Source organism: Chondrus crispus, genomic scaffold, assembly GCF_000350225.1.
Source record: "Chondrus crispus Stackhouse genomic scaffold, scaffold_17, whole genome shotgun sequence".
NCBI lineage: Eukaryota > Rhodophyta > Florideophyceae > Gigartinales > Gigartinaceae > Chondrus > Chondrus crispus.
In genome coordinates, this window is record NW_005179069.1 from 183,443 (window position 1) to 197,785 (window position 14,343).

Here is a 14,343-nt window from a genome sequence, read left to right on the forward strand (position 1 = left end):
GCGGCGATGGATGAGGAGGCGGAGGTGGCGGTCGACGTCGCGGAGGGCGTAGGCCAGGGTCTTGGGGTCGACGAGGTGGAGGCGAACGACGAGGTGGAGACGGACGGGAGTGGTTCCGGCGAGGAGGGCGCGGAGACGCGAGCGGTTTGAGACGGGGGTGGTGGCGAAGGCGGCGACGACACGGTCGAGGAGGGGGAGCAGGGGTGCGGCCGAAGCGGTGGAAGGGGTAAGAAGGCGGGAGAAGCGGCCAAAGCGTTGAACGACGTACACGGTATGCGGCGGGGGATGACGAGCGGGCGGGCGGGAGAGACGCGAAGGCATGACCGGCAGGGTCGGCGGGGTGGTGATCTGGGGGGGGGCGGGGAAGGGAAAAGAGGAGGGGCGGGAAGGAGACGATGAGCTGGGACTCGATATAGACAAGGAAATGGGGGCTGTTGGATGCCTGTGACTGGACAGGTGGCGCGGGTGACCGGGCGGTGACAGGGGAAAACGGGGGCGATGGGGCGGAATGGGGCAACAAATGGGCCAGGCCGTCTCCCGTTACCCTTGATGTCACGCGCTGCCGCCCTGCAATTTTCGTTTCAAGCTGGTCTCTCCCCCCTTTCTCTTCGAGCCGCTTGTACCGAACGGGGCCCGTATGCCGCTTGTAATTATCAAAGTCGACGATTTTGACAGAGCATCATCACGAAAATCTCGAAAATCCTCCCGAAAATATTCCCAAAAACCCTCCCCAAATTCCTCTCGTAAATCCCCCTTCTGCTTTGTTCAAGTCAATTCGACACCCTGTTGCCCTGGTAACATTACCTTGCTGTGTACTGTACTATCCACCCCGCACACGTGGACTGGCTAAAAGCCCTTCGCTTTTCTGGACGAAGGTTCAGCACAGGCTTTGAGAAAGTAACCCTCGTCACCGTACTTGACTTTTGCGCCGCCGAAGGATAGGGTTTGGTGACAACTACCATGTCCCGTCCAGTCGTTTTTAGATGCGCCTGATGAACAAGGTTTTTTGAGCAACTTTGTAACATTTTGTCTTGATCACTTGGAAACCAGAACCTGTGATGAAGAGGTGAAGAGGGCGTCGTCAGAATGAGTTTGATCAAAGGAAGCACGTTCCCTGACAAGCACAGCATCTTGATGGCATCCTTAGCCCTGTGCGCCACCGTGGGCCGATCTCACAAGGTAAAAAACTCAGACTCTGGGCCCCTGCGTATACAGGCCCCTCCCAGGAGTGCTCATACACTGTCAACGCCCAACCAGACCACAGGGCAAAATAACGGCTTGTGGAAAGTGGGAAAACTCAATCTCTTTCACTCCTGCGACGCTATAAAGGGGAAACGTAAGCGCAAGCCCCTAGCCCAACAAACTCTGACAGTGTTTGATAATCTACGCGAGCGGCATGCGAACGTCCCGGAGGCTGCACACTGGAATCATCTGGACACAAAAGTGGGCATCCACTGTATTTCATCATGCAACACTTCAACGCCAGTATGTTGCTGCTGCTGCCCCTGCTTCTCAAGTAAACATTAACGTGGATTTGCAGAATCTGCTATTGTCAGACAGATGAGCGCGTGGAGAGTTCCGAGTCAGGCAGGTCGGCCGAAGAAACAGCGGAAAAAGGGGGTCGCAGCGCTTCAACGAAAATCGCGTTGCTCTGCTTGTAGTCAAGTTGGGCACTACGCTACGATTTGCGAAGCCCCAGACACTGTGTACCTCTACCGGAAAGTCGTTCGGGAGTGAGGTGAAGAAAGTGGTACGTAAGAAAACTTCCAAAATAAAAGTGGTAGGTAACAAAACTTCTCAAATATAAAATACCGGCCTCGTACAGTACTGTACATACAATACTGTATGAGGCAAATCGCTTGTCGTCCCATTCGCCAGTAATGCGCCAGCACATTGCATTGCTTCTCGTTATCGCCATTACAGTGCTCATTAAGCCCCTTTTTACCGAAAAACTGTACAGTATCACTCGCACACATACCGTACACTACAGTGTGATTGTACCCTAAGGGTATACCCTAAGGGTACAGCACTGTACCGTAACCCGTGCCTCTACCCGAAAAACATAAAAATACAATTCTATACAGTACCTGGTGCCAGGTCCTGCCAGCAGGTACTACCTGCGACATCGCACCTATGATACCTATTTCCTCTCCTTCGCACCGAACTGCTTAATCAAAACATCTTTGAGCACCGGCACCAAATCATCGATATCCGCAGGAATCGCCTTCTTGTCCTTCAAATCCCCCAAGTGCGCATCTTCCCCAATCCTGCCGCCCAGGAACATTTTCACCCCCTCCACCCCCTTCCCGTCCTTCCTGGCCGCCCCGCCCATCAGTCCGATATCCGCCACCTGCGCTTGCCCGCAGCTATTGGGGCACCCAGTCCAGTGCATCCGTACCTCACGGTCCAGCTCCACCTCCTCGTCCAGCCGCCGCGCGACCTCGATGGCCCGGTTCTTCGTCTCGATGATTGCCAACCCGCAAAACTGCGCCCCCGTGCACGACACCAGCCCCGCGCTTACCCCCTTGCGCTCCGTCTTGAACTTGCCCATAATCTCCTCGCCGAGCAACCCTGCTACCTCCTCGTTCTTGACGTTGGGGAACAGCACGTTTTGCTCCACCGTCAATCGCATCTCCCCGTTGCTGTACCGCTCTGCCACGTCGGCTAGCTTGGTGAAGTCCTCCGCCGTCAGCCTGCCCGCGGGCACGTTGCCGCACACCCATGAAAGCCCCTCCTGCTTCTGCGCATGCACACCTAGAACATTGCGTCTCGGAGCCGGTGTTGCGTACTCCTCTCCTCCGTCTACCGCCCGTCTAAACTTGGAACCGAATTCCTCTTGAATCACTTCCCGGAATCCGCTCATCGTCAGCTTGTCCACCATGTACATCAGCCGTGAAGACATTCTATTCTTCCTGTCCCCATTATCCCGAAACCATATAAGCAACGTCTCGCAAAACCGCACTACGTCTTTATACGGCAGCCACACGTCCATGGGGATAGCCTCTGCGTTGCGTTTGATGGAAAAGAACCCCCCGATGACCACGTTGAATCCCACCTCCTTGGTCGTTGGATGCACCATCGGCACCAACCCAACGTCATTGATGTGGGTGTGCGCAAAGTCGTCGCGCGAGCCCGACACGCAGATGTTGAACTTGCGCGGCAGGTTAGTTAAGGCGGGATTTCCGCGCCGGTTGTTAGTGATCATGTCATTGATAGCAATGCAAAGCTCTCGCGTGTCCACGATCTCCTCGGGGTCTATGCCTGCAATTGGGCTTCCGACCATGTTGCGCACATTGTCCATACCCGACATGTAACTCGTCAGGCCGATCTTGTACAAGCCGTCACAAATATCCCCGGCGTCCTCCAAGACGATGCCGCGCAACTGGATGTTCATGCGTGTAGTGATGTCGGCACACCCATCATCGCCATACTTTTCCAGTACGCGCGCAAAGTAGCGCATCTGGTTGGCGTCGAGGAGGCCGTTGGGTACCTTGAGCCTCATCATGAAGCGTCTTGGGGTGCGCTTCTTCCTATGGAACAAGCCGGCCCACTTGAAGCGCGTCTCGAGGTCGTCCACCTGCAAGTCATCCCAACTAGTCTGGCCCTTGCGTAGCAGCTCTGCAAGTTCCGGGATCTCGTCCCAGATGGCGGAGCCATCCTTTTCAAGCTTGAGCTTCTCAATCTTGGTGCCCTTGCGGGCCTTCTCTAGGGCTATTTCGGACAGAAACTTGCCGCCGTGTTCCACTTCTTGCAGGACCATAGTGGGCGCGCGGCTTGCGGCACGCGTGGCCACTTTGCGGGCGGCGAGACGCGGCGCGCAGACGCGCTCCCCGCGAAGGACATTGGCTCCAATGCTGACCGGGGCCGCAAACGCACTCGCATTATTGATAGTAGGCTTCTCCATGATTTGACGATGAGGATCTAGTGAGACTCCGGCTTCACGCACTCAGCTTTTATTTCTTTCTCATGAACCTCCACCGCCCCTCGTAACGAGCGAAATGTGAAGCAGAAGATACATTCTGCTTTTAGTTTTCAGGATGAGTGGCCAAATTGCGCTCTCAGCTGTATCCCACGGGCTAGGGGGCCCCTGTCGCCACTCGTCTTTTGCAAGCGACATGCAGGCCAAAACGTGATCTTCGTCGTCATCTGAGGACTCACACGTGTTCAACCTTTAAAGAATCTCTTCGAAAAACATCTCTTTTTCAGCTGTCCGGTTCTGCTTCCCATTTGTAAGCGACGTGTGCATCTTCGAAGTGTCGCAAGGGGAATTGAAGGTCTCGTGCTTGCGCCAGGCGCCAACGAAGTTGCGCTAGCAGATGTTCAGAAACGCCTGATTGGCTGATGAGACTATTGGTCCTCACTTTTGAGCGATATCATTGGGAGACAACAGCGAAATCAATGGCTGCTATTGCTTGTTGAACGCATGTGCGAAGCAAAGAGGCCCGTATGCCTCGCTCATTAATCAACGATATTTTAACTTTTTTTCTTCTCCCACACTCCCCCGTTTTTGCTGTCTGGAAAACGAAGGCACTGTGCGCCGCCACCGAGCTAGGGCACACGTGGACAACACATAGACAACACGTGGGCATGGAATGCACCGGCCAGATGTACACGTAATGCACTAGCACTCTATCAAACCTGCCGGCACATGGGGCAAGAGTGAGGCAGAATAAAAGACTCTTGCCCCTCTTTATCGTAACGAGCTGTGATGCAAACCGACTGCAGACTGTTCTGTTGAGGGGCCCAGTTTAGCAGGGACGCAACTACTGTTTGCATACACTTGGCAGGCAAGGTACGCTAGGCACGCAAACACTTTGCCTTTTGCCAACTGCGGCGGTAAGAATCCCATTTGTAGCGATGTTATGAGGCATGAATATTTACCTTTTCGAAGCCAAACGAAATCTCTCATTACATTAATGGCCGGAATGGCTCCACAAAGTTTAACGACGTCATACTTTTGATACTCGTCAGTACCTTTGCACTGGCAGTAGATGACGCAGGGCGGCATTTGTGTGAAGACAATGACATAAGAATTACCTGCCGTATACGGCTCACGTTTGATAAACTTCATATTTGAACACACTGTACGCGCGGTACACCTGTACTGTACCATACAAAACAGGAAGGAATGAGCAGTGAGGCGCACCCTTCGCATGTGCGGAGAAGGCGCCTTTGATCAAGAGAGGCCTTGCTTCGTTTATCTCCTTCATCCGTACGTTCTTCTACAGTCTTTCAGGGATCAAGTAGTGATATAGTTCTGCACGGGAGCTGAGCGTCCCGAAACACCCAAAAGTGCTTTCTTCGTGCTTTCTGAAACCATTGGCATGCTTCAGGATATCTGAAATCAAACGCAACAACTTGATTCATAGTAGATATGCAGTGTCAAAATCAGTGCGCTTGATGGCAATAGTTCCGCGCAAATCACAACATTGTCATCCTCAGAATGCTCTGCAATCTTCAAGCAATCATCCCTATGGTTCCTCTTCTCTTCAAACGGCTGCATGGGAGTGTGAGGATCTTCTACAATACTGATGTCTAGTCCTATGCCAGCTTTTTTTGCAAAAATATATACATTAAATCGAAACTTTATAAAGTCTGTTTGGACGTCATTTCTTTAACGTACATGCCCTCGGCAATAACATCTTGCAAAACATTGGGATAGCAGATGCCCATACACGGAAAGACTAAGAATATAATGAAGTTTTAATATCCGGTTGACCTTTTAACAGGCGTTTTGGTTTCGAAGATATCAACACATAACGTTTTGAGGTTGGTCAAAAAGGCTTCTACTATTGGCATTCTAAAATGGCTGGAAAATACGTGCAGATATCACCAAACTTCACATGTTCATCCTTCCGCAACGCAGAAGTCAAATGTGGTGGCGACAGTATCTTTTCCTACTTACAGTAATTGCCAATCAAGGTATGATAAGCTTTTGATAAATGGAACCTACAGATACTGTAATCGGAACCAAATGTGTTCACCGTTCGGTTACCGAGACCGCTCGGTGAAGTATTACTGTAAGGGTAGGGTCCCGCTCAGCGTCTGACAGTAATATTTACACTATAAACAAGAGCTGAGCGGGACGATGACGCACGGTACGTGACGTGTACAGTACAGTACACGTCCCTACAGTGCTCACCTCAACCGTAAGGTCGTCCTCTTCGCCAATAAATGGGGACTCTATACAAGAAAGAGTCCCCGAGGACGATCCGGTCGGCCTCAGCAGGATCCTAATGGGATCCCGCGGGCGAAGAGGACCACGACAAGACGAAGGAGGAGACAAGATATGGTCACAAGGGGCCGTTTAGTGGGGTTTTTATTATAAATATATGTTTTAAGTGTAGTCTAGGCTGATGTAGCAACCATATAGATTTCTATAAAGAGTCGGTTGCAGAACAACGGAGAGGAGGAGAGGCAGGCACAACACCCGATTAACAACCGGAGCCCCTCAACCGACTAAACCAGAGAGTCAAAAGAACCTCTGAGTCAACCTATTCACAAAACTTCCGAATTTCCAAAAGTAAGTCAAAGTATTCAAAAACCTGCACACGTGTCCACCGTGCACGTTAAAACTGGTAGCATCGCTAACCAAATCTTAACCGCTATTCCTATCCTATCGCTATTGCTATTCATCTTTACAGTGTGTAAGCCAGAATCCGACAGTAAGCCGCAGGAGGCCGAAATTACAGAAGTCACACCGGTGACACGTGTTGAAAAAGAACCGAGCCCCCCGCCCGAGGGATCAAAAGTGGCGATAGTTTCTACGGTACCACGGGCTACAGTACTCAAAAACGAGGCAGATTTTCTTGACGGCCTCGAGAGACAAGAGCTGGACCGCGGACCAACAATAGGACTCGCCCCTCGGTCCGCCCCGCGCAGTGGCACCACGTGTTCAACGTGCCACGTGTTAAAGCCCGTGCATCAAGCCTGGCAAGAACACAATTTAACCGAGGACCACATTAGTGCACTGATTAGTGCGCGCGGATTTAATAGTGCAGTACAGTACTTGGACAAGGAGTACAAAAAATATTTGGGTATTAAGTGTGAACTTTGTCATACTAATTACAGTAATATTCTACTGTATAACGTGCATAAAGGCGACCCTGAGCACATAAGGCGGAAGTCTGAACAGCTGCGACTGGTCCACCTGGCGTCACAGAAGGGATCAATCAACCGTTGGCACACTATTGCCAAGCCTCCCAAGGTATCTGCCAAATATATTGGGAAAACTATTTCCCACTACAAGAAGTACTCTAAGCGCGCCTAGAAATTAAAAATTTTAAAAAAAAACTGCTTCCACAGTAATTAATTCACAGACACAATAACCTTGCATTATTAAAATTGTTATTAATAATGGACACGGAAAATACACTAGCGCAAATGCAACAACAGATCGCGGCATTGCAGGAGCAAATAACTCAGACTAGCCAAGAAAACCAGCAACTACATAACCAAGTTACAATAGCAAACCAAACTATAGCTGGCATGAATCAAAGTGGAATACATATAGAAAGACTTAAGACAGGTAAACCGGAAAAGTTTACAGGTCAAAACGTACGAAGCTGGCTTAAAAGTTTAGACAACATATTTTCAACGCAACCAAATATACCCAATGATGTCATCCGTATTAAATACGCAGTGAGCTATATGGGAGGTGCAGGATTACAATGGTGGGAACTAGTCACTTTGAACGGCACGCCGATACAGACATATGAGGACTTCCAAAGAGAGATCCTTAACTACTTCGAACCAGTAAACAGAGAGTTAACCGCGAGGAAAACACTTAGCAATATAAAACAAATGGGTAACCTAACCCAAGTGGCTGAATACAACAGAAAATTCGCGAAATGGCTACTACAAATTCCGTCAATGACTATGGCTGAACAAATGTTCCATTACAGCCAAGGACTCAAGACTCGAACACGTATCGAAGTTGAAAGAGCAGAGCCCTCGACACTACAAGAGGCAATGAAAATTGCAGATAGGCTGGACAGTTTGTACACAAACAATCAAGGTTTCTTTGGATGGAATAGGACTACTTCAAACTTTAGCGGGGGACCAACACCAATGCAGATAGGTAATCTTCCTAATCGCCAAAACAATAGACTCTCGTACGCAGAGAAAAAGCGGAGAATTGAGAACAGGTTATGTTTTGTCTGTGCGAAACCAGACTGCATAGCGCGTAACCATTACAACAAGCCCTACATAAACAACAAGGCATCTTATCATAAGAAAAACTAGTAATTCCGCTGGAGTATCTCGGCACATCAGTGGAAAAATGTACAACGGCCGACTTGCGTAAGAAAAATGAAAAAACACAAAAAACGGAAACACAAAAAACACAAAAAGAATACCTTAGATCTGAGATATCAAGTAGAGAAAATAATAATGTGAAACTATGTGCATTTTCACCATACAGGAAAAGGAGAAAATCACAGAGACAAAGCCTACTGGTTTACATGGGGAGGGTACAAAGTAGTACCGCCAACTTCTCATGTAACATCCTTGTGGATAGTGGGTGTGAGGAGGTCGTAATCTCAAAGAAATATGCAGAAAAATTGAAATTGAAGAAAGAGAAAACTAGTCTCAGTGCAGAACTATGGGACCGCACACTAGTTCCAATGGAGCGGTGTTGCGAGAATCTAAACATACGGATTGGGGAAGCTACCATCAACGTACGGCCATACGTAGTGGACTGGATCGCTTACGACTTAATTTTAGGCAAGGCGTGGCTATCTGAAGCCAACCCAATAATCAACTGGAAAGAAAACCGTATGCTCCTCAAGGAAGGATCTAGATTAATAACTCTGGACGCAGAGGCTCATCAACATGGGGCATCCCACCCTACATTCATGCTGACGAGTAAACAGTTCGCGAGACTAGCAAAAAAGCAAAAGAGTATGATATATCATGTAGTGTTGAAAAACAGTGAGGAACAAGAGAGAATAATTACGGGGGAAGGTCCCGAAGCGCATAAAAAAGAACAATTGATAGGTATGATGGAAGAATACAAAGACGTATTTCCCAAAGAGTTACCACATGGATTACCACCAAAACGATCCGTTGAAATGAGTATAGATTTGGAGAAAGATGCAAAACCCAAAATGGGTCCAATCTATAAACTCTCAAGAAAAGAACTTGAAGAAATGAAAAGACAGATTGAGGAGGCTCTATCCCTAGGATTTATCAGACCAAGCATAAGCCCTTGGGGAAGTCCAGTACTATTTACACCAAAAAAAGATGGAAGTCTCCGAATGTGTATTGATTACAGAGCATTGAACAAACAAACGATAAAAAATCAGGTTCCGTTACCAAGAATTGATGAAGTATGGGATCAAGTCGGTGGAGCTAAATACTTCTCGACGCTGGATCTTAGATCTGGATACCATCAAATAAGGCTGAAAGACTCAGACGTAGAGAAAACCGCTTTTAGGACGAGGTACGGACAATACGAATATTTGGTGACTCCATTCGGATTAACGGGAGCACCAGGATGTTTTCAAACATTGATGAACAACATATTTCGACCTTATTTAGATAAGTTCGTTCTCGTATATCTTGACGACATACTCGTGTACAGCAAGACACAAGAAGAACACATACAACAATTAAAGATAATACTAGACCTCTTGAGAGAAAACAAGCTGTATGGGAAGCTATCAAAGTGTGAATTTCTCTCTCAAAACATTGAATACCTAGGACACATCATTAGCAAAGACGGTATTAAAGTAAACCCAAAGAAAATTGAAGCAGTAAAGAACTGGGAAACACCACAAAACATAACACATATACAAAGCTTTCTCGGACTTTGTAATTACTACAGAAGGTTTGTAAAAGACTTCGCAACAATTGCGACCCCTCTTTCAAACCTTACTCGAAAAAATAGTCCCTTCAAATGGGAAAAGCCGCAAGCGTTAGCTTTTCAGGAGCTAAAGAAGCGATTAACAGAAGCACCAGTACTAAGATGTGCAGATCCCAATCTACCATATCAACTAACTGCAGACGCATCCCAAACAGGTGTCGGAGCGGTACTGACCCAAACCGACGAATCCGGATGTCGTCCTGTAGCATACGCTTCTAGAAAACTAAATCCAGCAGAGCAAGGATACAGTACGCATGAGCGAGAGCTATTAGCTATCATCTATGCCCTACATACATGGAGACCATACTTACATGGTTCTAAATTCAAGATTATGACTGATCACCATCCGTTAAAATATCTGGATACACAGAAAACGTTATCCAGAAGACAAGCGAGATGGGTGGAATTCATGCAAGAATTCGACTATTCTATTGACTACATCAAAGGGAAATCAAACGTCGTAGCCGATGCACTATCTCGACAGTATAAAGAAGTACATCACGCATCATCAAATATAGTAAAACAGTTAATGGCATTCACAATGGTGAATGTAAGCCAAGAAACATTACGGAATTTACAACGAGACTATGAGAACGACGAATCGTTCAAAGAAAACTTCCAGGATCCTGTCGAGCCCTATACAAAAACGGGACAACGGTTGTATTTCGAAAGAAGGCTATGTATACCAAAAGGAGAACTCCGAAGGACCATATTACAAGATAACCATGAATCACTATTTGGTTCGCACAGAGGAAGTAATAAAACGGCTTCACTTATATCAAGGTTTTACTTTTGGCCGACTATGAAGAAAGAGATACACAATTATGTGAAGAAATGCCTTAAATGCCAAGAAGCAAAGAGCTCAACTCAAAACCAACTTGGAAACCTAAGACCGTTTCCACCACCAACCAAGAAATGGGAGGTCATATCAATGGACTTCATATTCGACTTACCTAAATCAACAGAGGGTACAACCGCAATTATGGTAGTGGTAGATAAACTTACGAAAAGAACACACTTTATACCACTCAAATCGGACAACAGCGCTAATACCATAGCAGCAACGTTCTACAAAGAAATATATAAACACCATGGACTGCCGCGGAAAATAATTTCAGATCGAGACACGCGATTCAGGGGGTCTTTCTGGATTGAACTTATGAAAATGCTTAAAGTTAAACTTAACTTTTCAACAGCATTTCATCCACAGACTGATGGACAGTCTGAAAGAGCATTTCGCACACTTCAGGAAATGCTTCGTTGTTATGTAAGCTACACTCAGAAAGACTGGGAAAAATACCTACCGGGTGTAGAATTTGCATACAACAACCACGTCAACGATACTACTCACCAAACACCATTCTTTCTGGAGTACGGTCAACACCCGTTCGCAATATCTGATATAGTCCATTCGGATATAAGCAAAGATCTGCACTCAAGAAACACCTCTGCAGATCATTTCCTTCAGGAACTTCAAACGGCAACAAACCTGGCAAAAGAATCAATCAACCAAGCCAACGCAAGAAGCGCCGAGACAGTTAATCAACATCGAAAACAATTAAAGTTCGACATAGGCGACAAAGTTATGCTATCGACTAAGAATCTACCAATCAATCCAGGGAGAACAAAGAAGTTCGCTCCGAAATACATCGGACCCTTCACAGTACTAGAAGTTTTAGCAGACGGTACCGCATACCGATTAGAGCTACCTTTGCAATACCGCAATATTCATCCAACATTCCACATATCACTTTTGAAACCATACCAAGAAGACCCGAGCAGACAACAAGAACCAACCAAATTCAAAATCCATACAAGAGCAGACAAGAAACGGATAGAGCGAATAATCACTCATCGTATATCAAACGGACAAGTGCAGTTCCTTGTGCACTTCAAGAACACAAATCCCATTGACGACACATGGATGGACAAGAATGACCCTGCAATAACACAACAACTCATCCAAACGTACAACAACCACTTATTCGCGGACGAATAATCGTTTTGAAAGGGGAGGAGTTGTAAGGGTAGGGTCCCGCTCAGCGTCTGACAGTAATATTTACACTGTAAACAAGAGCTGAGCGGGACGATGACGCACGATACGTGACGTGTACAGTACAGTACACGTCCCTACAGTGCTCACCTCAACCGTAAGGTCGTCCTCTTCGCCAATAAATGGGGACTCTATACAAGAAAGAGTCCCCGAGGACGATCCGGTCGGCCTCAGCAGGATCCTAATGGGATCCCGCGGGCGAAGAGGACCACGACAAGACGAAGGAGGAGACAAGATATGGTCACAAGGGGCCGTTTAGTGGGTTTTTTATTATAAATATATGTTTTAAGTGTAGTCTAGGCTGATGTAGCAACCATATAGATTTCTATAAAGAGTCGGTTGCAGAACAACGGAGAGGAGGAGAGGCAGGCACAACACCCGATTAACAACCGGAGCCCCTCAACCGACTAAACCAGAGAGTCAAAAGAACCTCTGAGTCAACCTATTCACAAAACTTCCGAATTTCCAAAAGTAAGTCAAAGTATTCAAAAACCTGCACACGTGTCCACCGTGCACGTTAAAATTACAGTTTACTGTACGTGCAGTACATGCGGCAGTAATGTATCCTGATTGACACTGACAGTGCCGTCATGGCAGGAGGTGAAGGCAACTGCAATACTCTAAACTTTCAGTACCGGGGACCAGCGGGGCTGCTGTGAGGCTGTGGGCGGAGACAAGAGGTGTAACATTGGGGGAAATTGAATTGTAGGTGAGGGGACGTTTTCCGTGGATGAGGGGTGATTGCGAGACTTGACAGTAAGCTGAATTAGAGAGGGGACGGACGAGATGGGCGAGAGGGATGTACGGTATGTGCCAAGTGGGGGAACCATTTTAGCTGTGAGAATTTGGATTTCCGCGCGACTTCGCGTCGATTTAGATAGTGTGACCAGCACTTTATGGAAGTACGCAGTGTCTGGCCGCCACGTGGTTGCAGTTATCGTAGTTTTGACCTTGCCGAAGGACAACTTCAGTGACCCCCGGCCCGATGGCGTTGCACCACACCGCGATTCGAGTGTTTGGGAGACAGAGATGGACTCGTGCTCCAGGAAATGCAATACGTGAGAGGCACGTGGCAAGTCGAGACGAATTTCGAGTTACCTGTTGTTTGCGAGGCACAGTATGCCCTGTTATTTACGTTCTATTCTGGCAGCTACCTCTAAGAGGTAAGCTTGCCAGTTGGATCACAAACGAAAGGCTGTTATGGGGAAAAGAGTAGATTCGGTAAGCGACAACAAGGTAGAGTGGGGAGGCTGAACCTCACGCAGAGATACTATGTGTTGGACAGTATTGCTGTGCGGTAAACCGGACGTCTGGGGTGCCAATAATTTAGTGTTGGTAAAAGTGTGAGCGCAGCATTGTACCGCATTTTGCAGTACTACAGCTGTGGCCTTGGTACGTACAGAGTCAGCACGCAATATATAAAGGGCTACAGCAAGCCTGTACTTCCGACTTGAGGTAAATTAGAGTGCAGCGAGCTGGATGGTGATGCAGAGGCAGCCTGACGGGTATGTCGAGCAGACACGCAGGTGAAACCGCCGTGTGCACAGTTGTGTACGGGCCCACGATACTGTATATGGCATATCCAAAGGCCCTCTGGTTTTACGTGTGCATATAATATATGCACACGTAAAACCAGAGGTGCGGGTCAGCTCCCTTCCATGAGCGCCGGTGTCTTAGTTTTTCGAATATTTTCGGCCGACCGGATCAAGTCTGGGAATCGCCCTTACAGTCCAGTCTCGTGCCTCCTGATACCCGTGCGAGTGTGTGAAAAGCGAATAAAATTCACTGTACTGTATCTCGTCGCCCGATGTCCAGCGTCCACCGTCGTGTCGTGTCATCGCGTCGCGCCTGTGAGGGCGACGAGCGTCATCACCTATCGCCAACTCCGTGCATCCGCATCCAACCAGACCCTTCCAGCTCGCATCACTAATCCTCCATCCCCACCACCACCATATTCCGCTCCATTACATTGGCAACCCCTCTTAAAGCCCAGTTCACCCGCCCACCCCACCGTCCCCGCCCCACACGGACACACCCTCCATCACCATGCCGTCTAGCAGCTACGCCGGCAGCGAGCCCCCTTCCCCAGACTATTCACCACCCAAGCCTGCATCTGCTTACCCTCTTTCCAATTTCCGGCACCGCCGCAGCGTCAGTCCTATCTCCCCCCTCATTCCATCTCTCGCTAAGCCCCGCTCCCTCCCCGACTTGGCCTTCCGTGCCTTCCACCGCGTCATCCCTGCCACCATCGCCTTCATCTTCGCACTCTTCATCCTCTCGCGTCTCTTCACCACCGACTCTTCCCCAAACCTCGCTTTCTCCCCCATCTTCTTTGAACACCACCCCTCGTCCCGCATCCCCAACCACTTGCTCGTGCAGGAGCTTCACAAATGGAAGAACGAAGAGTATGCCCGTGCCAATCTTC

At 48.2% G+C, this 14,343-nt stretch overlaps 3 protein-coding genes across 3 annotated transcripts; 1 reads left to right on the top strand and 2 right to left on the bottom strand.

The window, feature by feature from the left end:
- The first annotated feature begins 1,134 nt into the window (after window positions 1-1,134).
- CHC_T00003046001 (hypothetical protein) lies at window positions 1,135-1,527 on the top strand. The gene has a single exon (XM_005714869.1). The coding sequence runs from the start codon at window positions 1,135-1,137 to the stop codon at window positions 1,525-1,527; it is 393 nt and encodes a 130-aa protein (XP_005714926.1).
- A 488-nt stretch (window positions 1,528-2,015) lies between these two features.
- CHC_T00003047001 (hypothetical protein) lies at window positions 2,016-2,126 on the bottom strand. Its single transcript, XM_005714870.1, has one exon. It carries the CDS (start codon window positions 2,124-2,126, stop codon window positions 2,016-2,018), a length of 111 nt encoding a protein of 36 aa, XP_005714927.1.
- A 14-nt stretch (window positions 2,127-2,140) lies between these two features.
- Window positions 2,141-3,904, bottom strand: CHC_T00003048001 (hypothetical protein). The gene has a single exon (XM_005714871.1). The coding sequence runs from the start codon at window positions 3,902-3,904 to the stop codon at window positions 2,141-2,143; it is 1,764 nt and encodes a 587-aa protein (XP_005714928.1).
- Between the last annotated feature and the right edge of the window lie 10,439 nt (window positions 3,905-14,343).